This window comes from Bubalus bubalis, chromosome 13 (genome assembly GCF_019923935.1).
Source record: "Bubalus bubalis isolate 160015118507 breed Murrah chromosome 13, NDDB_SH_1, whole genome shotgun sequence".
Classification (NCBI taxonomy): Eukaryota; Metazoa; Chordata; class Mammalia; order Artiodactyla; family Bovidae; genus Bubalus; species Bubalus bubalis.
Window position 1 is genome coordinate 70,687,852 of NC_059169.1, and position 26,289 is coordinate 70,714,140.

General features: G+C 36.5%; 1 protein-coding gene across 9 annotated transcripts in view; it reads right to left on the reverse strand.

Moving 5' to 3' along the window:
- The window catches only part of FNDC3A (fibronectin type III domain containing 3A), a 114,209-nt gene that overhangs the window by 15,545 nt on the left and 72,375 nt on the right, over positions 1–26,289 (reverse strand). For 8 of the 9 annotated variants that reach the window (XM_006063594.4, XM_045162477.1, XM_006063592.4 and 5 more), the window contains 13 exons: positions 20,258–20,495; positions 17,280–17,549; positions 16,131–16,189; positions 14,597–14,754; positions 12,613–12,672; positions 11,263–11,401; positions 9,114–9,167; positions 6,715–6,839; positions 6,179–6,353; positions 4,523–4,609; positions 1,832–1,970; positions 1,244–1,312; positions 341–459 (listed from right to left, as the gene is read on the reverse strand). In XM_006063594.4, coding sequence (XP_006063656.2) covers positions 341–459; positions 1,244–1,312; positions 1,832–1,970; positions 4,523–4,609; positions 6,179–6,353; positions 6,715–6,839; positions 9,114–9,167; positions 11,263–11,401; positions 12,613–12,672; positions 14,597–14,754; positions 16,131–16,189; positions 17,280–17,549; positions 20,258–20,495 — 1,692 coding nt within the window. The remainder of the gene's footprint in view (positions 1–340; positions 460–1,243; positions 1,313–1,831; positions 1,971–4,522; positions 4,610–6,178; positions 6,354–6,714; positions 6,840–9,113; positions 9,168–11,262; positions 11,402–12,612; positions 12,673–14,596; positions 14,755–16,130; positions 16,190–17,279; positions 17,550–20,257; positions 20,496–26,289) is intronic. The other variant, XM_044926972.2, reaches the window with a different exon arrangement.

The window sequence follows — 26,289 nt, forward strand, 5'->3', positions numbered from 1 at the left end:
TGCCAAACTTTTCTGAAATAAGTGTGTATTTAGAATTTGTGTTTAAATAATGATTTTGTTTCTATTTCTGTTAGGTAGGGTTAATTGAGCATCATCCTAAAATTTATCTTTATAAAATTTTCTGCAATGTTTTTGTATACCTATTTTTTCCAAAGCTAAACAGCAACCAGACAACAGATATTCACAAAAGCTAAATACTACATTAGTCTAGTCTGGTCACTAAAACTTAACCATCTGGGTTATACATTTTATGGATGTACTTCAATATTTGAGGTGGCATCTGATGATTTCATCTCATTTGACCAAACTTGAGAAAAAAAAATCTACACATAAGTATTACCGCACTCTGTCCTCCGTCACTGATGCAGTAAACTCGAAAACGATAGAAACAGCCTGGATTCAGTCGATCACAAAGATGTTCCCTAGTAGCGCCACTGTATATCATATCCCATTTGTTTCCTGTAAGATGGAAGAATCATGCTCCATCAGCGACAAGGTAATGTTTAACATTTTGGTATCAAGGACATGGCAGGTATCCTAGCTTCACTTCACTAAGTAAGCGTTTATGTAATTTGTCAGAAATGATTTAAGCCTGTTTTTTGAGTTTCCTGGAAATGATATAATTTTCTTTATGTGTACAGCTTCCTAGACAAATTTGCATGGCTTTGTTGAAGTGAAATCTCTCTGTAACTCTGTACAGACTCTGACTTAGATCGATAATTTGCTTTTAATTAAACATTTTAAACGTGCTTACTGGCCCAGTAATAACATTATAACACACAAAGAATAGAAAGAACCAATACCATAGGAAGTTTAGTCTTAATTAAAAGACATCTTAATTTTTTGCAAGGAAATAGGCCATTTGATATAAAGATAAAAATGTGTGATTCAAGAATAAAGATCACTAGACAAAGAACTTATTATTAAAACTATTATAAGTTAAATTTTAGAAGATTTTTCTGATACATCTGGGTATAAATCTGAGTGAGCTAACCTTCAGAAGACTTTAGGTATACTAATTGAGCAATGCAAACCAATGAGGAAAAAATAAGAAAATGTAATAATGTAAGTATACAGCAGTCTTACATTTGAGTCACTGTATATCTGGAGATTACAACTTAGAGTGGGTCATAACAGGCAAAATCTTATCTGCTACAAACAAAGGAAAAAAATCAAGAGGAAAGAAAAGACATCATGTAAAATTTAGAACCATGAAGACTAAAGTTTTAATAGTTATTCTTACCGTTAGAACCTTCTGCCATCTCCACTACATATTTATTGATGGCTGCCCCTCCATTGTCTTTTGGTGGGTCTATCCAAAGAAGCAAAAGTGGTATTAGGCAGAGTATATACAATTCAAAAAATGACATAAACTCATAATAAACAGAACACCAAACTCAGGATTGCTCTAAAAGAAAGAAGAATCACCTGTAATGACTTTTTAAAAATTAATACCAGCACCTTATTTATTCTTGTTTTTACAGAAGCAGATTCTCAATAAATTTTTGTTTTAAATGAGTAAGTGATTTTAATTTCTCATGAAAACCAGAATGAGCCATGAAAACTTTAGCTATGAATTCAATACTCTTTCATCTCACGCAGGTGGCCCCTGTTCAGAGTTCTACAGGTGACCCCAAGTTCTTCCTCCATCAAACCTGAACTTAGTATGTATGAGTACAATGCTCTCCATAAAGCAGATCATCAAACAGTGAGTCTCACATTTCTCACTAAGCTAACAAATCTACTCAAGTATCTTAAAAATGATCTAAATATTCAAATCATTTAAATCAAATATAAAAGTAATGACATACAAATATGCATAATATCTTACCCCAAGTTATTTTAAAACTATGTGAATGTATCTTTCCTTTAACTGAAGGCTTTACAGGGACTCCGGGTTTATCAGGACAGGTCGTAAACTCGACGACTTCACTTGGACTACTTTTACCTTCTGAGTTATAAGCAATAACCTATGATGAGAACACCAAGACATAATTAATGTCTGATACTTAATGATACTGGCTTAATGAACAAAGTGATGGGAGACAAATAGGGTCAATCAAATGATTTATGTGAGAACTGCTTGTCTGCAAAAGGAACTCAGCACATATGAAGAGAATTCAGGTATAATCCCCTTTCAGTCAGTCCTGAAAATACAAGTGAGTCTAACATTTTGGCACTAAACAAGAGTCATCACTGGAACAAGCTATATAATCTGATCATACTTGGCGAGGCTTGATTTAACTTATTTTTTTAACAGTCTTCAGGGATTTAAAAAAATGTCAGATTCTCTGAATTTCCTCTCTTTAAAAGATAAAGGTTAACTCCTCCTCCTTTTGAATTGTCCTTAATAACTTGCTTCTAACAAAGTGTGTAGCAGAAACGATGATGTATGTAGCTTCCCTATGGAGAAGCCCATGTGGTGAGGTTTTATAATTGTTAACTGAAGCAAAAATGCAATCCAACATCGTAAGAGGAAAACTGGAATAAATGTACATCTTCCTTAGATACTTTGTAAATTGTGTCAATATAAAAACTGTATTTGAAAATTAAAATGACCCAGTGCTATCAGAAGTTTTGAAAATGAAGCTAGTATACAAAATAAGTATTGCAGGCATACTCCTTACTGTCTGAGCCACCAGGGAAGCCCCAAATAAAACATAACAGATATAATTATGCACTACATAAACAAATTTCCTAATATCACTAAAATTTTCTTTCTTAGGTTCTCAAGGAGTAATAGAACTTTTCTTTTTAATAGTGAAAACACTTTACAATGGCTTCTATCATTTATTTGGAATAATGTGTTTAAACAAACAATGGTAGGAAAATTCAAATGTTGAATTTGTCAACTAGTAAGCATCCTGTTACCTTTTTGGGAAAACCCCTGTACGAAAATGAAGGCTGGCTTATATTAAATTGTATGTTAGCTAATTCAAGGCCCTGTCTGCCAAGCAATAGCAATGTGTATCACTGACCAAGTCAAAGATAGACTATATCCTAGAATGGATGCTTGGAAAGATTCAGGATTTCAGAAGAATCCTGAAAATTCTCACAGGAGAATTTTCAAAGCTTGCTATTGCTTCAAGTGAGCAAGAATGATATGTAGAGTCTCCTCTCCAGGCCTCCAATGAGCAAGAATGACATATAGAGTATCTCTACTTTCATAAAATAATTAAGTCTGAAGGCCATCAGATGGGACAATGAGACGAGCACGTGTGCTGGAGGATGGACAAAGGTTGGGCAGAGGCAGCAGCATTCACCCTGCACAAACTCAAGTGCTCTGGATACGACTTTCGGGAAGGCTATGAGGGCAAGAGGGGTTTCATCCAGTAAGTAAAATACCATGAACATAAATAGGGAAGAGTTTCTCACTGATGATGATGGGAGTTAGAAATAAGGAAAGTGAGAAAATTAGAATTAATCTGTGGCACTAGATCAAATGGAGGTATAGGGTGCAAACTCATGATTTTTAAAAACAGATATATATGTAGAAATATGTGTTCCTGCATGTAAAGGGTCTACGTGTGTCTACACACACACACACACAAAACATACACACGTACATCTAGTTCTTGGCTTTGTCCACTGAGAGGAGGCCTCGGAGTGACAAAAATCCTATAGCATTAAGTATACTTACTACCCAGATCCTGACTTCTAAACACCACTGTCTGCTTAAAGGACCCAGGTGCTCTGAGAAATGGTCAATGTCAAATTTGAAGAAGAGAAAGTAAATGATGAGAATGTAGTATGTGCCAGAAAGGAGGGGCTCAAAGAATGATGGGGTGGGGACATGTCAAAAAAATCAGAAGTCAGCTTGACAAGGGCTCCCAAAATCTAAGACAATTTGAACCTCATAACTGATAAGCACAGTAACAAAATATAACCCACTCAGTAAACAGGAATCCATGAGTTCATACTAATATAAATGAGAAGACAAAGCTTTTCCTTTTAGTATAATGCCAACTAATCAATGTAGAAGAAATTTTAAAAACCACCACTTGGCAACCATTAATCATAGTTACTGAATGATTCAGGGCAAGAATAATCAATGGATGTTAAAACTAGTGGGTGAGACTTTGATGAGGGACAAGATGTCTATACAGTATTTACAAAATACTTATTACAAAGGGAGAAAGAACAACTTTACAGCAAAGAAACATGGTAGATATCACCTTAAGTAGCTACTAGTAAGTGGACCACCACTTCAAAGAGCATAACAGCATTACTTTTTTCTGATACACCTGCCAAAAAAGCATATTCTGACTATGCTCAATGACACCCACATTTTAAAAGATGTTTTGTTCACATTTTACAGAGTCTTGTTAAACATTAAGACTGCTTTGAATTTAAATACATAAAGTTTGAGAAGCATTATTATATAGTAAGAGAGTAAAACAATAAAGCTCACTAGAAAAGGCCAAAATATTTTAAGATTTAAAATTATGAGAATGAGGCATGTACTTGGTTTTAAAACAGAACAGTAAGAACAATAAACCTTTCAAGGGCTTTCAAAGCTTACCTTAAATTTATACTTTGTACTGCGTCTGAGATTTTTCACTGTGTAAGCAAGGTCTTCCCCGTCATATTTAGGCTTAAAACCATATCCCTGGAAAGGGAAAAAAAGTCTTCATTAGATGGCTAACAGCAGAAATATGGTGAATAAGCAATATGTGAAAAGATTCAGGCCCTCTTCATCTTCTGCTGTGTGCAATGTGAGTAATGGCCTGGTTGACTGTAATCTTCTCCTTGATGTTTCTATCTTGAGAAGACAGATCAAGAAATGCTGCTGACCATTTGTAGGAGGATGAAGACCAGCACTTATTCTCAGTAAATACAGTAACCAAGGGAAGCTCTTTGTGTTGAGGGAAAATCAGAGGCAATGGTAACATCACCATCGGTAAGCTTATCCCTAAAACTAAGGTGAATTTCCCAGATGGACGTTGCAAGAATTAAACAAAACTGTAACTATTTAACATATTTAACTCTCCCTGAACACACACTTGTGTTTCGGTGAAAGATGAGTGATTGGTTGGGCTGGCAGGTTGAGATGTTATTTAGATTTGGCATTATTATTTCTAGCCCTAGGGACAATGCTTCACTACTTTCACAATGTTATTTTTAAAAGTTAAAAAAAAAACTGGTATAATTCACAAACCATGAAATTCCCATTTGATGGTTTACAGTATATTCATAAGCTTGTAAAACCATCATTTAATTCCTAGTTCCAGAATAAAGCCTAAATAAAGTACTTTTACTTTCTGGTTAGCACTCACTTCCTCTCTTTTCTTATACACTGATATACTTTCTGTCTCTCTGAATTTGCCAATACCTATGTAAACGGAATCACATGGTGTGTGGTCTTTTGTGACTGTGCTCTTTTATTTAGCAAGACGTTTTTAAGGCTCATTCATGTGTGGTACTATGCATATGTCAGTACTCTATCCCTTTATATGGCTGAATGATATTCTACTACATGGATATAGTACATTTTGTTTATCCAATTCTTAACATTAGTTGACGGATATTTCAGTTATTCCCACTTTTTGGTTATTATGATTAATGCTGCTATGAACACTGGGGTACAGAGTTTTATACAAACATACTTTCAATTCTTCGGGGTATATATCTAGGATGGACCTTTTCAAAGTAACTTTTCAAAGTAACTCTGAAAAGCTATGGAGCTATAGGTAACTAACAGAGGACAGTCTAACACTTGTTCAGCTCTGTGCTATCTCACAGGAGATGAGACACTAACTGGATAGTATCATGTGAGGCTCTTCAAAGTCTCTGTGGCACTCGGGGAGGCAGCGTTTGCACACAGTTGGAGAATGCAGACACACTCTTTTCTTATCTTTTAGAGTAGCTTGGTCTAAGGCTGTGATGATCTTGCCCTCTCTTTATTCTCCTTAAAACATATATACTTACATGGGGTCTGTGTTGTTCCCAGGCACAAAGTGCATATATACATACACACATAAAAAACAAACCCCCCTCCAACATATTGAGAAAGCAAAAGACTGAGCTGTTCCTCACTTCCGGTCCTTTCCAAACAGTAACCAACCAAGGTTTCAAAGGGCCTGGGGAAGGAGCTAGCTATTGTGGCAGTATTTACTGTATCAGGATTAATGTCACACTAAAATGTTCTAAATATCCTATTTAAAATACATATACTTACTGAAGTTTCTTCCTCCATCTCTAAAATGTAAGAAATTCCTTCATCTGATGGTGTTCCTGAGGGTTTACTCCATTGTAAGGATAACCAAGTAACCCCAGCTTTAGTTAATACAGGACTTGATGGCATAGATGGGGCACAGCCTGAGGTGTAATATAAGACTTCTTCACTAAAACCGCTGTTGAAACAAATGGTTTTTAAGAAGGAATGAAAAAAAGTTAATTTTCTAAAGCCAAAGAACACAGTTTTGATAAATGACATTTTTGGTGAAAATGATAAATTTGATAACATTATTGGATTATCTTTGATGTGATAATATCTTTATGGTAACTAGGTCAGATACCTAACGATGAATTATTCTTTTAAAACTGCCATTTACATAATTAAATTTCTCTTATAGCTTTTGCTAGGTTAGTAACACGTCTTAACTGTATCAACAAAGTGATAATACACTAAGGCAGAATTTTTAGTGGTTAATTTGGACTGTAAATAATTTATACAAATGAAGTCTAAAATACCTATATTAAAATGTATCTTACCTTGTACCATAGTCATTTTTGGCTGACAGTCTAAATTTACAACCCATTGCTGGTGACAGTTTAGTAATTTTAAATTGCTTCTGTAAGCCCATATAACACTGACAAAATTCTCCATTTCCTTTTCCCTAAAAGAAAGTTTTTATACATCACTGTACATTAATGTAAAAAGAAATCCACATTAATTCCTGACAGTAACATATTAGCTAGTATACATTTAAAGTCATCTTTGTTACATACATGTCATGAATCTCAAGAGAAGGTTGAGATAACACATCCTTTATACGATACTCATTGTTCATTAATGCAAATTAAAAAACCAAAGAGTAGGCATCTCTGTATAGCTTCTTGAACTAAACATACGATTTTAGAGCTGATGCTAAACCTCTGGCTTTTAATAAAAGAAACTCTTTCTGAGTATGGACCCCACAACTCTATGGGGTGACTGGTAGTGGCAGAAATAGGTTGATCTTCAACATAAGTATCTGGCTGCTCTCCTTAACCTATGAAAAGTTTTATGCAAACAGTTTTAAAAAAGGTCCCTCCTATGCATCTTCAAACCACCTGGACAGCTGCTAAATGTCCTTAAAGTAAACGCTGATGCTACTACTGATTAGATTTAACACTGAAAAAATATAAATAGATAGAAAAACTCCATTATATGTATTAAGATGGGAGAGAGAAAAGCTTGCAGTTCAGGACAAGTGAAGAGTTTCAGAAATTTGTGTTATATAAAATTGACAAATTTCTCATTTTCTACCCATTTCTCTTTGTTGTGTGGTAGAGGTAAAGGATAGGGCTTCCCAGGTGGTGCTAGTGGTGAAGAACCCGCCTGCCAATGAAGGAGACATAAGAGACGTGAGTTCAATCCCTAGGTCGGGAAGGTCCCCTGGAGAAGGGCGTGGCAACCCTCTCCAGTATTCTTACCTGGACAATCTCCTCAACTGAGGACCCCTGAGGGTGGGCTACAGTCCATAGGGTCACAAAAAGTCTGAAGTGACTTAAACACACACACACACACACACACACACACACGTAAAGGGTGGTTACAGTGACCTCTGTCAGAGAAAATCTTTAGTCTGAATTTGGTGCTTTGTTTAACTCTCATGTTAGTTTTAATAATGTTTATAGTTTATTCTATTGAGTTATCTAAATAGAAACTCATATCATCTCTAAACAATGATAATTTTGTCCCCCAGGCCAGCCACCATAGCTCTACCTCCTTTTTTTGATACTATTTAGCTATGATTTCCTGAGTAATGTCAAATAAAGGTAGGAAAAACTGGTAACTTTGACTTATTTTTGTTTGGCTGGAAATGCTTTTATTGTTTACTGATAGTACTTCACTTAATACAAAACTATCAAAAAAGGGATTACCCTTTTATTCCTAATTTGAGTTTTAAATGAAACTGGTAATAAATTTTATCAAATACTTGTCATAATTTATCAAGATGATATGGTTTTTCTTCTCAAGTACTCTGATACTGCAATAGATTGCCTAATTCTGTATTCACTTAGAACTTCTGGAATAAAACTTCCTTGGGTTGCGCCTCATTACTGTTTTAATATATGACTGGAATTTCTTCTACTCCCTCTGGCCCCTCCTCTTTGCTGCAGTGAAGCAGCAGGGCAAAAGAGAGCATGACAAATGACAGTAAAACAAAGTACTAAATAGCAAAGCCCAGGATGCTTGCTGTGGTAGGCTCCCAAAGATACCCAGATCCTGACCCCTGGGACCCATGAATATGACCTCAGATGGCAGCAGAGGCTGTATAAATGTGGTGAAGGTCAGGCTCCTGAGATTGGAGAGATTATGCTGGGTCATCTGGGTGCATCCTCAATGGAATTACAAGTATCTTTTCTAGAGGAAGGCAGAGAAGGACCTGAGATGGTCATGTGATAAGGGCAGTAGGGGGAGAAAAGGCAATCTGATGTGGCCATGAACCAAGTAATGAGGACGCCTCCAGGAGCTGGAAAAGGCAAGGCAATGGGTTCTCCTCTAGAGTCCCTGGAGTAAGCAGGGCTCAGGTGCCACCCTGATTCTGGCCCAGTGAAAGCCAGTTTGGATTTCTGATTTCCAGAATTATAAGAATAAAAGTGTTGTTTTGAGGCGCCCAGTTTGTGGTAATTTGTTAAAGCAGTCCTTTAAGGCTGATGTGAAAGAAAATACTCCATCAAGTTAATTAACCAAGTGATTGCTTTGCGGTTGGTTTAGTTGGAAAAAACTAAAACATCAGGAGGTCTGGTCAGTAACATTTTCTAAGAACACCATCAACTGACTCAAGCACCACATGAAATCATTCATATTGTTTTTAAAGAGGAAAAAAATTAAACAGAAAGCTATTTCTGCCTGAAGGTATACATACATTTTAGGCTAATTTTAAAAGTTCAAATGTACTTACCTCATCCCATTCTAAAATAAAACTTTGGATTTTAGAGCCATTGTCACTAGGTGCCTAAAACAAACACCAAAAAAACCCCAAATGAGTACAAGTTAGTACGTGTATAAAAGGTATTGGTGCTGATCTAATCTAAGGCATCTATTGTGCTATAGATGTTCTCTGGGATTTAGCCCTGAAAAATCTGCACAGAGAATACAGACACAGATGTACATCCTATAATCCTTTTAACTGCCAGAAAAGAAAGCAAAGCAGGAGGCTACTCAGATTTCTCTAAACTCTGAACAATCTTTTATCAAGAACTATCTTTTATCAGAAGGTTTTTATCATCTTTAAGCTTCTGGGACAGATCCTGTCATTTTCATTAAAACTCAACTTATCAATACAATCTGCAAGTGATACCATGTAATACACTAAAAAGTAAAAGAGCAAGAGGAACTTCAAGGGTGCATACTATCTGGATCTCCACTTCTGGGCTCCATGTGTTGATTGCCTAAGACTGTTAAATCATCAATCTGTTAAATTTTCAATGGTGAAAATTTCAGTTCTAGTCTTTCTCCCAGGATTTGGTCCCTCTAGAACTAAAGAATTTCACTTTTCAGAACAATGAAAAATTTTATTTTTTTCTCCAGGACATTTTTTTTTTGAGAGCCTATGATAATTTAAGTTTTTTCTATTTCTTTTTCCATCCTCTTTTCGGTAATTTCTTTAAAATTTATTTATTTTTAATTGGAGGATAATTGGTTGGTTTCTTCCTCCAGGACTTTTGAATGTATTCCTGGATATCCATATAGATGAATATCTGTTTACAATTATTATAGCCTAGAACTTGATTCCATTTTCCAAGGTATCAGTGGTATAATTTTAACAGTGTATTCCCCTAAATGCAACTACTATGCAATTTGGGAAAGACTGTACTTAATTTTCGGAGAAGGCAATGGCAACCCACTCCAGGGCTCTTGCCTGGAAAATCCCATGGATGGAGGCGCCTGGTAGGCTGCAGTCCATGGGGTCGCTAGGAGTCGGATACGACTGAGCGACTTCACTTTCACTTTTCACTTTCATGCACTGGAGAAGGAAATGGCAACCCACTCCAGTGTTCTTGCCTGGAGAATCCCAGGGACGGGGGAGCACACAGAGTCGGACACGACTGAAGCGACTTAGCAGCAGCAGCAGTACTTAATTTTATTCAGAAATTTACCAAGACCTATGTTAGGATTTCAGAAAATCATGTCACCAATGACAACAATGCCTGTTGTATCTAGGATCCAATTCTATCTAGTGTCTATCCACTTTATTACATCTTCTTGTGTAATATTGGGTCCAAATATTTATACACTAAAAAAAATATAAAGAAACTGCCTGTTGATGCAGGAAATGTAAGAAATGTGGGTTTGATCCCTGGGTTGGTTAGATCCCCTGGAGGAGGGCATGGTAAACCACTCACTCCAGTATTCTTGCCTGGAGAATCCCATAGACAGTTCATGGGGTTGCAAAGAGTCAGACATGGCTGAAATGACACAGCATGCATTCTATTAGAAATAATTTTATTCCTCCTTTATGGCATCATATTAATATTTGGGTTAAGTTATTATGAATCTCATTTTAGGATACAATTCAGGACATAAAGGCGTTATTACAAAATATAGAAAGCAGTAAGTTTGAGAAACACACACTGCAGTGTCATCACACATTCAGTATAAGGACTGCTAATTATAAGCCAATCTTTTCTGTTATGTTTATGTTATGTAAATGTTACATTTTTATGTTTCTGTTTATTTTTATGTTTCTGTTATACATGTTATATATAACATATTTTATGTTTCTGTCATAAAAACATGTCATAAATATTTATCTTTCATAAAAGTATGTCATAAAAACTTATTTTATGTTTCTGTTATATATATGTTATATATAACATATATAATTTATTTATAACAATGTTTCTGTTACATTTATATTTGTGTTATATAAGAAAAACTGATAAGAGTGTTATTTTCGGATATAAGGAACAAATGCCTCTTTAATATATGTGAAGAGCAAGAGCAAGTTAGCTTAAACCTCCTTTTGTCTCCGAAAACAAATGAAGTTTAATACTAAAGGGAAAAAAAAAAAGGAAACAAATGTCCAGTTGGAAACACTCTAGTCTTACCTTCCACTGCAAAGTAAGTGAATTTTTGGTCCGGTTGGCTATCCTTGGTGGGTTAGGTATGTCAGGTTCACAGCTCAAGGTGGTAAAGGTTTCAGCTGCAGAAGGAGTTCCCTTTATAGAATTGTATTCTGCCTGGACTCTGTGGTGATAAAATAAACTGTGGTTTTATCCTGCAGAATCACTGTATCCTACCATTCTATAACATCACCTTTAAGTATGTGCAAGTCAGTAAAGTGCCCTCTAAATGTTCTATCGAGAAATACGCATATCAGAAATAAAGGGTAACCTTTAAAAAAAAAAGAAAAATAGAATAAACAAGTGGCTTTCATATTTTTCTAACTGCTCAAAGAAATACATTTTAAACTATGACTCTGTCTCTGCAATATGTATTTATACATACGCACACATATACATCATACACACATATACACAACAAAAGTAGTATTCTGAAACAATATCCTTAATTGGGTAATATACTGATATTTTCTATTCCATTTGATTATATTAAAACAATTCTGACTATAACCCACAAAATTAGTTTCATGATTCAACAGTGGTTACAATCCACAGTTCGAAAAATATTAGGTTGGATAATACTTAGGGTTCATCCACAGGGAGTATAATTGAAGACAGTTTAATAGGATAATCTCAAGTACAAGTGTTCTTTTTAAAAATAGGTGACTGAATAAACTGTTACATGAGTCCCAGCTGGGGAGGCCCTATAGTCTAAAAAATAATTTTGTGAAATCGTAATAGAAGAACTGTGCAGAGTAAAACAGTAGTATCTAAGCTATCCCAATTAAATGTTACCAAATTCTAGGAGTTTTAATATTCCAAACTCTTACAAAATAGGATGGAATAAATATACATAAGTGGAAATTATTATTTATGATTTTGCTTTGTAAAAATTTCAAAAGCTAGCACAGTCTTCCAGTGCTAAATCAGGTATTACAGATACAGTATACATATTATCTGTCAGTTCAGTTCAGTTGCTCAGTCGTGTCCAACTCTTTGTGACCCCATGGACTGCAGCATGCCAGGCCTCCCTGTCCATCACCAACTCCCTGAGTTTACTCAAACTCATGTCCATTGAGTCGGTGATATATATTCATTCTAATCCCTAAGTCGTACAAACCAGGCCATTTACCCTTCAATATAACATTTGAGATAAATGTTTTTTTGGGGAATGTGTTGATAATTATAGCAAAAGAAAAATCAAAATCCACAAACTCCCATGTTTTTAATCCAAAATTAATATTGAAATTATAGTCTAGACTTTTAAGGAAATCATTAAAAACAAACCCTATGCTACAATACATCACATAAAAGTAGCATATAGGAATTCCTTACTTTGCATGGTAATCTGTAGCTGGTTTGAGATCATTTAAAGTGACACTGGTTTCTTCTCCTCTGGGGGGAAAAAAGGTAACATATCATTATTTGATAAATATAGCATTTTTAGAGAATGTGTTATGTATACTACAGTTTGTGGAATTTTATGAAATTATACTGCTTTTTACTTTCTTACTTGAAATTATACTTGCTTCTTACTTTGTGGTTCCCAACTGTAACCACATTCAGACTGTATCAATAAGCAATTTGCGTATTTAGGCTATATGCCACACTTAGGTATGTACCTGCATAACACTTGAAAACAAAAAAGTGTGCTAAGTAAATGGACTGTATAAGCAAGACTTTGTGTGTGTATGTGTGTGTGTGTGTAGTTACGATAGCTATTTAGCTTAACTGAAGAAATAGAACCATTTTCAATTACTGGCATATAGTTAAAATGCTAAGTAACACATGAAATCAAAACTGAAATCAAAACTATCAAATTTTTACAAGGAGTCTGCCACTATTGGATTTTATTTAAAATATAAGGTGGAACTTTATTTAAAATGTTAGAATTTAATGAGTAGGTTTCTAAAAAGTGAATCACAATTTAAGGTAAAGCATTTTTCATAGCCACTATTACATTTTCAAATATAACAGCACATATTTTCCTAATTATTTGCTACCACTATTATTTGGGCATATAGCCAACAAGTTAGCCTGTTTTCTCTTCCTTTTCTTTTAAATCACTGTTCTCTGTTCCATTTCCTTCAGTCAAGTTTCTCTCCTCTCCACTTAATGGACTTCTTCCTCCCGTCCCCCTCCCACTTTCCTTCCAGGTATCCTGTTTCTCGAATCAAAGCCAGTGAACAGTATGAAAAAGGAAACATATCTCACTGATGGAAGGACACCTTACTGAATCTGGGCAGTTGCAGTAGCAGCCTCAGAAAGAGACTTTAATTGGTGCAGGATAACGAGATGACTGAGGTTGACTAATGTCCCTCTTGTGTTCTCTGGTCAGGCTGCAAATGGAGATAAATTCTTTCCCTTAGGAAGCAGTCATATCAAACTAGAACAGCCATTAACACAAAAAAGAAACCTTTATGTTGATGGTCCTTTATTTAGCCCGTAGGTACGGTTTGCTCTTTTAAGAAAATGAAATAAAATACACACAAGGGAGTCTCAACAAAGAGGAGGAGACCTTGTTACTAGATGGCAGTCACTGAAGCAGTTTCACTTTCCTTTCTTCCCCATACTAGCTTTTTTTTTTAAATACACCAAGAAGGTTGATTTATCCAGTGTTTTGTTAGTAACGATCATTCAAATGGCTAACCACGTCCTCTTTTACAATCTTCCTGGTGAAGTTATACAACAGTTATCAATTTTACTCTTTTTCACCAGAATAAACAATTTCTATATGAACAAGAACAGAAAAATAATTTATTTTACAGCTGTCAATCAAAAAGTCACAATTTTAGCCACTGAGACTTTCTAAGGTTTGTTGGAGTATAATACACTTTTGAACCAAGAAAAGAGAACTATGGCATTTTCAACACACAAATGAGGAACAAGGATACTAAATTCATTTCACAATAGGACATGAGGTTGTATATGTAGGAATGAAATCCAACTCCCTAGGGGAGCAACACTGCATGAGTTCACAATGTAAGAGTTCTCCATTTCTGGTCCTGGCTTCTACATACTACAATTTATATTTATGTCTCAGGAATATGTGGATAGTGAAATATCTATTAGGGAGCCTACTGAAAAATAAAAAAGCTGAATGTGGCCAATGAAAGTGAATTATTCCAAGGGAGTTGTAGACAGAAATGTGAACCAGCTGGCATGTGGACTATTTACATTGAAATGAGAATCACCGGTCAACTTATAGATTCAAAACAAAAGCATGAAGAGGGAAAACAGCACAGAATTAGTATTAAGCTCTTTAGGATAAACCATTAACTTATATAACGGGAAGGAGTAAAACAAAACAAATACCTACGCAAAAACACTTTTGTATTTCCCATCTTTTCCAGTGCTTGAGACCAGAATTTCATAACCATAGAGATCTGGTACAGTGGTCTCATCTGTTTCACCATTTATGAGGCTGGAAGGTGGTGACCAGGTAAGAACCACTGTCCTTGCCTGGATGTCTGAGGCCTGCAAAAACATAACATTTAAAAGCTCTCTGAAACAACTGTAATGTGCACAACAAACACCACAAAATCTAACAGGGTTTCAAGATTAAATAAAATTTATCTGTAGTTACTTACATAAAATGACTCACCAATAGAAACCTGCCCATTTGTAAATGAGATACAATCTGCCATGAAAGGGTAGATGGGTTTGACCAAGTTCTAAGACCATTTTTTTGGCTGTTTAAAACAATTACTGTAAACATCATATACAGTTGAAAGAATGGCAGAAAAAAATCACTTGTAACATACTTGAAAGGATTCATTTCCTCACTTTAGAAAGTGTCTAACAATAAGAAAAAGATCAAAACCTTAAGAGGAAAATTAGCAAAAGACTGGGACTGTCCAAAGAAATATAATTGAATCATATTTAAAAAACAAAAATGTATCTAACTACCTTCATAATTAAACAATCTGTACAGAGCATAACTTTCTCTTCTTTTCATTTGTGTAAGTTTTTTACTGAAAAATAAGACCTCACCATTTGAGAAAAGTTTATATTTCTTTTAATCACTAGTGAAGAACACTTTGGGGTCTTAATGGGTCTAAAAATTCAGTTTGTATGAGCATTTTACTTAATATTAATCTTTTATCTGATGGAAATATTTTTCCTATCAGAATGATAGCCTTTATTTAGGCTATTTTAAAACACACAGAAGCTTTCCAGATGGTGCTAGTGATAAAGAACCCACCTGCCAATGCAGGGATGCAGGTTCGACCCCTGGGCCAGGACGATCCCCTGGAGGAGGGCATGGCAACCCACTCCAGTATTCCTGCCTGGAGAATCCCATGGACAGAGAAGCCTGGTAGGCTATAGCCATAGGGTTGCAGAGTTGTACACGACTGAAGCGACTTAGCATGCATGCATGCAAAATACACAGAAAATTTTATGTAGCCAGTTTTGCTGTCATACATTTTTCTGACTTTTTCTATTACATCTGCACACAAATAGGATTGGGGACTATTAACTTTCCTCTATGGTTTGATTTTAACTCTTTTTGAAACTGGAGTTAATTGGATGTATTTTATATGGAAATAACAATTTTTTTAAAAAATGATAATCAGTTGTACCTACACTCTTCATTAGATCTTTGCCTGGTCCAGTGATTTTGAATGTCACTGAGCATGTACTAAAACCTTGTTTAAAAAATGAACTGCTGGTTGAGTATTCTGCCACACTGATTAACAGCTTTGCTCTCCTTATGTCAGATCTGTATTGATCTATTATTACTGATCTCACATTCCTGACATATAGTTAAATTGTAAGTAAGCCCTGAACCTACCAAAATCCTTTGTGAATATACTAAATGTAAATGTCAAGAAAATACATGTGATACTTACCACTGGTTTGACAATGTTGGAAAGAAGTGCTTCAAAAGCTTTAGTTTCTTCATCTTTTTCTTAAAAAAATAAAATAAAAAATTTTTTGGAATAATAAAAGAAAAACTTAAATGCAATCATTCTGCTCCCTTCACAATATGTCTTCAAAACATGTAACAAGAGGTTGGTATTTGAGAATTTTATTTTCTAGTTTTTACTCCTTTAGTTCATATTCAGCAGTTTGTGGCTTTTTATAGAGTTGTTCTGCCTCAGTTTCTATTTCCCTTTTAACCATAATAACTACTTATAGTACTACTATATATAATCCCTTTAAAAAAATAAAGTACTCTCTCTTAAAAGTCCTTATTTGCCGATCTCATACCTCTTAATGACAAGTTAACTAAGCACTTGTTTCATATATGCCTTAATTGTGGTTCCCAAATAGGAATATAATTGACTTGACCATAACTTAAAACCACCATTGAAGTATCTGAAACTTTAGCTTAACTCCTCTGAAACATCAGTGCTGAAAAGAATGATCAGAAGGTCTCAAAAATATGGGAGAACATTTTAATAAATGTTTATATTACAAGCCAAGAGGCTGTGAAAGCACTAAATTGATGGGAAATAGAAATTTTAAAGAAAAGGAAGTAGTGCTCAGAGTTCGTATAGTGGAAGTCACAGGTTAGAGGAAGGATCTAAGGGAAACAGAAAAGAACTTTTGAACAAAGAAATGGACAAGACTCTATCCTAACTATAACATTTATAGAGTACATAAATGGATTGGTGAACTACATAACTAGTTGCTATCAGGGACTTGTATAAGAAGAAGCTGGGAAGAGTAAGAGTTTTGATTAAAAACCAGTTTAGCCTTATTTAGGTTCAGAAAGAAGGAATCTGGATGAACTTTGAGTTTTCCTATCAAACAGAAATTTCCCGTGGTTAGTAAAATTTGATATAGGTGTAAGTGTTAATTGAGCTTTCCCAAAATGTAAAAAGAAATACCCTAGTAACAATTCAGGTTCTAAAACTTACCCCTCACATTTAGACCGTGTTATGCTATTAACCTACAGTTTATGTGAAGCATGATGAATGACTGAAAGGTCAGACTATATACTTTTAGTAGGTTAAATGATGATAAAAAGACAATTAGAATATATAAATAGTTACCTTCTATTTCTGTATCAACTTGTGCACCACCTTTCCCCTTTCCTGACTTGTTCTTCACTGATCCTGTGTTTGTACCACTAGCATTCTGCCCTTTTGTAAGCCCATTATGTTCACTTATAGGAGAAGGGCATTTCTGGGGTGATGATGGTGGACTGCTCATCTTATCTTTCTGTGTTCCTTGGCGATCCTTTAATTTTTTCTGCAAACGTTCATATGTTTTACTAGATCTTTCATCTCTAAAGTTGGACCTTCCATGTGAAGAGTGAGCATCTAAGAAGAAATAAAGTAAAAATCATTTAGAAAAGGTTGCTTTCTCCAAACACATTTATGGCACGAGAAAAGTGTAGGAAATAAATCTATCATTATATAAAACTTGTACTTCAAAGAAAAACCTTGCACAACACAAAGCTATTTCTGTGTCTCCACTAACTGAAGAGAACCAAGCTTTATGACTTGATTATAATTATAATCTTACAGATATTTCTTTCCTTCTTCTTTTCTCAAGTATTAATCTCCATAGAAACAGCTTGGTCCTAAGCTGTGACTGTCACAGGAGTGGAGTAAGACCTGAACAGAGCTGTGTAGAGTTCTTTTATTCTACATTAATTTTAGCATCTCTTTCAACTTCAAACATCTCCTCTGACTAACAGTGGCTTTTAACAATGTAAAATAGTAGTATACTGTAATAGCTAAGATTTTTCTTATAATTTTCTCACATTAAAAAAAACTACGTCATAATTAGGACTAAAAAAATTTAAAGAGACTGATTTGTAGTATAAACTCTTGCTATCAGAAGTATGTTTATTGGGCTACCGCACGAGACTTATCTGGGAATTTGTTAGAAATGCAGAAAAACAAACCACACTCAAACCACACTCAGATCTACAGAATTAATACGCATTACTTGGGCAATAGAAATAAGTTTGAAAAAAAGGTAATATATGACATAATATGTAATATATCTACTACTTACAGGCTGTGTTGCATTATTTAAAATTTGTATTTAGAGTTATTTCTTCTACAAATTTACTAAGCTTGAATGACAAGTACTGATTAAGTGCAAGGAAAACAGTGATTAAAAAACAGATTCAGTTCTTCAGGGGTTTACAGTTACATAAGGGAAAAAGACTTTTAAATAAACAAAAATAATCAAGTTGTGTTCAATTCTGTGAAAGAAACAGGTTTCAGAGATTGACAAGGAAAGGTTATGGGAAGATCTCTGAAAGCTAACATCTAAAGCAAAAAAAAAAAAAAAAAAAAACCAAAACCCAAAGCAGCAGCAGCTTGCATGTAAAGGGGGGAAGAGCACTTCTGGGACAGAGACCACCATGTGTACAGGCATTGAGGCAAGAAAGAGCTTGGTTCTGAAAAACCGAAGGTGGGGTGTGTGCATGGGAACAAGTAAGACTAGGCAGACTGAGGCCACAGAACAGGATCTTGTCCAAGGCAGTGGTTGGCAACCAGGCCCAACTGTGGCCCCCAGGAGTCATCTGGCAGTGTCTGGAGATACTTCTCGTTGTCACAGCTGAGTTGGATGAGGGTGAGGGTGGAGTTGTGTGCTACTGGCATCTAGTGGGTAGAGGGCAGGGATCCTTCTAAACATCCTACAAAGCCAGTTCTGTCCTCCACAGTAAAGACTCATCCTTCTTCCAAGAGTGCTGAAGTTGAGAAATTCTGGTCAAGGGGAAGGGTTTAGGATTTTATTCTAAATGTAGTGGAAAGTTACTGAACTCTATTAACCAGAAGAATGGTCTGATTTATATTTTAAAATGATTACTCTGGCTGAGTGTGGATGGTTGCGGGCAGGAATGACAGCGGAAAACCCACGGGAAGGCTGTCGTTCCAGGCGTCCTGACCAGAGGTGACGGGGGACTAAGTCTGAGTAGCAGTGGAGAAAAGCAGTCACATCTGGGAATCTTCTGAAAGTAAGATATCAACTGATGTGGGGGTTGAAAGAGGAGGAATCAAATTTGGTCATCTGGTTTTTAACTGTGCAAACTGAGTGGACAGCGGTACCATTCATAGAGATGAAGATGACACAGAAAATCAAGTTCCATAGCTATGTTTAAAAATACTATAACTGAGATGTATGAGACACTTCAGTGGAGTTATCAAGAAGGCAGTTAGAGGAGTAACCTGGTGGCCTAGTGGTTAGGATTCCAGAGTCCAGGCTTTTAATTCCATGGCCTGGATTTAATCCCTGGCTTGGGAATGCAGCACAGTCCAAAAAAAAACAACCACAGACAGAAATAAAAGCCTGGGGCTCAGAGGAGAGGTTTTTGACTGAAGATACAAATTAAAAAAAAACTGTCAGTCTATGGATGGTATTTAAAGCCACAGGAAAGAGTAAGATGATTATTTTGTGTATATGTAGCTGTCTAGTCTTCCCAACAATTTATTAACTCCCTGAGGGCAGAGATTATGTTTCGTTTTTTTCCCCCAGTATCTTATAGAACCTAGCAATGTTAGTGGCATCAGAGGCTTCAAAATTTAACAGTAGCATGATCACCCCTAACTAAAAAATTTCCTCAGAGAGCAGCGGGACAGACAAGTAGACCTCTTGTTTGAGTGCGTCCCCAGTGAACGCTGCTGCACGATCTAAGTTACTTTCCCTTTCTGATTTTCTGTTTACTCACCTGCTTTGAAGGGTGGGCATGAAGATGAAACATTTAACATGTTTTTTCAAGTTAATTTTTACTGGAGCATAGTTGATTTACAATGTTGTGTTAGTTTCTGCTGTATACCAAAGTGAATGGGTTACACATATACATATATCCACTCTTTTTTAGATTCTTTTCCCATATAGGTCATTACAGAGTACTAACTAGAATTCCCTTAACACAGTGTTTGAGTGATAGAAAATTATTGTGATAGTTACCATTTTTTGGTTTCTTTTATATAATGTGATAATAGCACCTATTACATCCAAGCAAAGACCAGCAACTCCACAAAACAAGAATGCTTTCTACATGTCTTACCTACATCTCCATATACTTGTGAAGACTGATACTGTGGCATATACTGCGTTGCCATGTCTCCGGCTCCGGTTACCGGTGAGTACATGTGGCGTGGTGGGGGGGGCATGATGGTTGGGACAGGAATGAAACCAGGCAGAGGAGGGTGTGGAGAGCGGTGGATGACTGTGTGACCACCAGGATGAAACTCTGGTGCCTGAGGAACCACAACAACTCTTCGAACACCATTGTCTTCAATAACCTATAAAATGAACAACAGATTAAAAGTTTCTTCCATAGGACGTATGCAGTTTTTTCCAGATATGTGACAGTAAAAATTATTACACTGATCAGGAGTTAATTAAGAAATTTTACAGAACCAACATGAAAAGATTTTATTAAATACATTACATACATATGAATTAGCACCGAACAACATGAAGTAGTTTTTGTTATACAATGCAATATAAATCTTAAAACACTGACAAGATTGGCTAAATAATAATATACACAGTGAGTTAGGATATTCGGTATTTAGGTGTGACATGCATTTAGTGATACAGTTAAAATGTAGCAATGGGACCAAATGTCTCAAGGGACCTTCTGGTTTCAATATAACAGGGTCAGGAATTTCTTTCTTTTTGTGAGGTAGGGGAAAAATAAGATATGGAAAGAACAGAAATTGTGAAACAGCAATGGGGAAAAAAACCGGATCCAAACTCCCCAGATTAACTGTATACTGGCAAAAAATTTAGGCATAAAACTCTTAGGACCATGACCAGAACAATTTTAATAGTTGAAGATCATGTCAAGGGAGGCAAAAACACTCCCAGTTAAGGAAAATATCTGTGGCTCTAAGTCTTAGAAATTACACATTTCTACATAGGGGTCACACTGTGCAAAAATATTTTTTAAAATGACAGATTTCCCTTTGAACCTCACTGGAACAAGAACAAACAGGAAGGACTAAAAAGATACAAGATTTTACCTCAAAATTAGAAATACTTCTAAAAGAAGAGTTCTTTATCTTTTAGACTTAAATAATCACTACTGAAGTATAACAAACAGCTAATAACAGAAAATGATTAAAATGTAAAGTAGTAACTTAAAGGCAAATCCTAATATTTTCGCATTTTACTATGGAAGAGTACGTTTTACTACGCCTAAATGAATAGCAAATTTTGTTTATAAACAAACGTGCTTGGTAAGGATGTTAGAAAACACAGTTACTTGGATACAGATAAGCCTAACTTACAAATTAATTACTGCTTTAGGAAGAATATAGTTGCTATTAAATAGGTTATTAAACTTTCCCTGATGAAGTGTGAGATGACTTGTGAGATAACACGGAACCAGAAAAGCAAATGAATCACTGTCTTGATACACTCGGTGAAGACTACAACATTTGTTTCCAGCACAATGGAGACCTCATATCCCATGTCTCCCTATTTAACCCAGTTCTGGATTCAAGCCTGGACAACTGCCTATGATTGGTGGAAACAACACCCTATCTGGAACCCTAGCTGAAGATAATCTGGAAACTGTTTACCATTTTTCAGCCTCTAACCTATAGGAAGGGACCTGAGAGGAAGTCTGAAATGGATTCTGAGTGAGCCAAACCACAGTGTCCGCCATTAACACACCACTTTCACCTTCATCAACTGTCTGACTCAAATCTTAAATGACCCCCACTGCTGATAGGACTGCATGGTGCACACTCTTCAACCTAGTGTTCCATCTGGTTCCAGCCTCTCATTATAGCTGTTCTCTTTCTTCCACACCAAGCTCTGAACCCTTCATTCCAGCCAGGCTGATACACTAAAACACACTAAAACACCTATCTTCATACTTACCTGCATATTTCTTTATCTTGTACTTTGGCTTATGCCATCTTCCCTCTTCATTTTACTTTCCCCCAGTCTGTACCTATGAAAGTCCCATCTATCCTTCCAAATCTAGCACTAACCACACCTCCATTCATTAAAACAAAATTTGTTTTTGAACAAGAAGATAGTGGTAATTTAGGAAAGAAAAAACCAGTGACACGTTTGTGTGGGCACACACATTAACAGGGGCAGACGAACATGACAGCAAGAGTCAGTCATTTAGCACGCTGCATGGCGATAAACACGACGGGAAAAACCGCACACCAGGGGAGGGGGATAAGAAGTACGGCAAAAGGGGGACGGTTGTAGTAGAAAAGAATGATCAGGATAGGCCTTATTGGTAAAGTGAAATTTGAGCAGAGATGTGAAGGAATTGAAGGAATTAGCCAGGCAAAAATCTGAAAGACTGTTCTGGAAAGAGGGAACAGTCAGAACAAAGCCTTTAAAGTAGGACTGGCTAGGAGGAAGCCAGTGTGACTGGATCAGCGTAAAGAAGGAGAAAAGACAGAAGCAGATAAGATCAACAGACACAAAATGGTAGAGATGATGGCCAAGTCAGGCAGGTTGTACTGTATAGGCTATTAAAGACTATATGTACTCAGTGAGATGCAGGACCATCACAGAAACAAATGGTTTTCATTGAGGGGTGATTTTACTCCCTAGAGCAACAGTCTCCAACTTTTAGGAAGACTGGTTTTATAGAAGACAGTTTTCCCATGGACTTAGGGTAAGGATGGATTTGGAATGATTCAAGTGTATTACATTTATTGTGCACTTTATTTCTATTATTATTACATTAGCTCCACCTCAGATCATCAGGCATTAGATCCTGGAGGTTGGGGACCCTTGCTGTAAAGGACATTTGGCAGTATCTGGAGTCATTTTTAGGGCTTCCCAGGTGGTGCTAGTGGTAAAGAAGCTGCCTGCCAACGCAGGAGACATAAGAGACGCAGGTTCAATCCCTGGGTTGGGACGATCCCCTGAAAAAGGGCATGGCAACCCACTCCAGTATTCTTGCCTGGAGAATCCCCATGGACAGAGGAGCCTGGTGGGCTACAGTCCATAGAGTTGAGCATGAATGAAGCGACTGAGCATGCTTGGAGTCATTTTTGGTTGTCACACCTGGAGTTGGAGGTACTATTTAGTGAGTAGAGGTCAGGGATGGCGCTAAATGCCCTACAACACAGAGGACAACGCCCCCCCATAACAAAAAATTATTGGCTTACAATTGTTTATTGTACCAAGATTGAGAAATCCTGATATACCTTTACATTTACTAGGGTTACTCTGGCTGCTGAGTTGAGGATAGATTGTAGGGCAAAGCCAAAAATGGGGAGATCATTCAGGAAGTCATTGTAGAAATCTAGGCAAGAGATGGTGGTGGCGTGGGCCACGGTGCAGCAGTGCAGGGAGTGAGAAGCTGCCCACAGCCTGCATATCTTTAAAGGCAGAACAACAAGCTTAGCTGATAATTCCACTGGAGAAGTGTGAAAAACTTTTGGAATCATGGTATTTCACCAACAGTGAAAGGGAAAGCTATAGGTTAGAACAAGTTACTTTAGCAGAGTAGGGAGAAGATCTGGAGTTTTAGGTTTTGCACATGTAAGTTTGGTAAGTCTGTAAGTGGAAATGTTGAGTAGGCAGTTAGATAATAGTGGCCTGCAGTTCCAGAAAGATAGGAAAGGACAAACAGGTAAGGGAGGAAGAAAACTTAAGAGTGTAGAGTTTGGTTAAGTATATCAGGGAGAATGGATCGATTTTGTTAAGTGTCGATGACAGGTTCAATAAGATGAAGACTAAGGACTGACCCTTGGATTTAGCAATTTGGAAGTCATAGGGACCTTGATGACAGCAGTTTTAGCATAATCATAGGGGCAAAGCCTGAGTGGAGCGGACTGAAGAGACAAAGTGAGGAGAATTAGAGAGCTAAATTTTCTCACAATTTTGGAAAGTTTTCCTATAGAAGGGAATATGTAGGGTGGTAAGTGACAGAAGAGTCAAGCAGCTTAAAAAATCTGTTGCTGTTTTTAGTGGGAGCAATTACAACATGCTGATATACTAATGAGCATGATCCATCAGAGAGTAAGAAACTGTGATGTAGGGGAGAGAGAGAGAGCTAGAGTAATGTCCTTGAGCAGGCAAAAGGAGAGGACAGTCAGGACTCCAGCTGGGGCACAGGATTTAGATAGGAGCAGAAAAGTCTGATCTAGATGAAAGAGAAGTACAGACTGATGAGATGAGAAGGTAAAGAATGTAACTTCAGATGCTGAAAGAGATGTGGGGTTAGCAGCTTGTAGTTTCCTCGACTGCTCTCTGTGAACCCTTTCCTAGATACCAGAATCTCAGTGTTCTCTCTTTCCTATCACTTCTATTGCATTTATTCTCTATCATCTGTTTGGTATCCCTAACACTGTAGTATTTGTTAATTTTCCAACATGTCTTACTCTATAATTTAACTGTAAGTTTCTCAAGGGACATGTGTTAACTATTTAATCCTCAAAACAATGCTAAAATAGGTAGCATTATTATTTCCATTTTTTTTAGACAGGGAAACTGAGGCATAGAGATGTTAAATAACTTGCAACGTCACACAGGCAGTAAGTGGAGGAACTAGTAACTGAGCTCAGATAAGCTGACTTCAATTCCATGGTCTTATTCACTTTGTTAGCACAAAATCCACAAATACCTGCCTCCTGGTGCCTTTTTAAATTTCACAAACACAAGTGAGATCTCATCAGTTAAAAAAGAAATGGCTAAATTGCTTATGAAATTAAAACCACTTTTCTGCTGAATAAGAACATTTCAAATATACAGATAAGCTGAGGGAAGGGAGCCTGGGGAGTTAATTGTTTTAAAAGGTTGTGAAATGAGATTTCAACAAGAAACCTGACTTAAAATAGTCTGGAAGCCCTGAAGAGGGGAAACTCTCATGCACTACTGTTTGCTATCCCTTGCAGACTCTGGCGGGAATCACATACCTTGCATTTCCCAACCGTAAGGAAGCTTACTTTACATACCCCAGCTGGAGGAAGGAAAAATTTTCTCCTTGCTTAGTATGGCTAATGAGAAACTACCATAACTAGCCTAATCAGAAGCAGCCATAACCCTCAACTCTCTTTCCTCCAATGGACTTTGCTCAAAAACCACCCCTTCCCAACTCCCCTCCTTTCTTTAAGAAGGGTCCTCTTCTTTATTTTGGGAACTTGCCTATGGTTTGCCATAGTTTGCATGTCCTGCACTACAATTTCTCTGCTATTCATGAATAACATCATTTTGCTGTTAACTATGTATTTTATTTTTAAGGTTGATAAGGTACAGAGTTCAGTTTTGCAAGAAGAGTTCTGGGGATGGATGGTAGTGCAACAGTGTGAACGTACTTAATACCACTGAACTGAACCTTTAAAACAGTTATATTTTTAATGTGTATTTTACAATTAAAAGAAAAAAAAAAAACAAACAAAACTAAGATACAGAGATTAAAAAAAAAAAAGAGCCAGATCAGGATCAAGAGGGTGTGGAGAACTCCACCACTTCAAGAAATCATCTGAGCAGCCAGTAATGTTAGAGTGAAGCCAGAGACCTCAAACTATCCGCCTAGTCTCTAGCTGCCGAGAAATAGCCAAGACAATGAATTTTACACCAACAGGGTACAATGATGGCAGAGATTAAGATAAAATCAACAAGTTCTGAGAAGGAAAAAAAGGTAAAATATAATCCAAATTAGTCTATGTTAAAGAAATTAAAGACGATGAGATAAATGGAAATATCAACACAGTTTGACCACCTAACCACATACACCATGCAATATCTAATTAGACAAAAGCCCTGTTTTGTTTCCTTCACTGAACACAGACATAATTGAGAGGGGCTGCAGAGAAAGGAGGTTGTGTTTGCTATCTGATATTTTATATCGTGCTCCAGAATGGACATTCCACGACAGATCTATTCTGTATCCTGTTTTCTCCCCAATAACTGGTACGGTACATGTAGTGTATGACAGATGCTCAAAAAATGTTTGTTTGATGACTGATATGACCGGAAATATATGCTATTAGTTCTACTCAAATCTCCCACCCCCCTTAAAAATAGCTAACTACTAGGGTTTTGTGACTTCTTCAATTCCTACAACCTTTGCTTCCCTGCTACTTCTAGCAACCTACTTCTATCGCA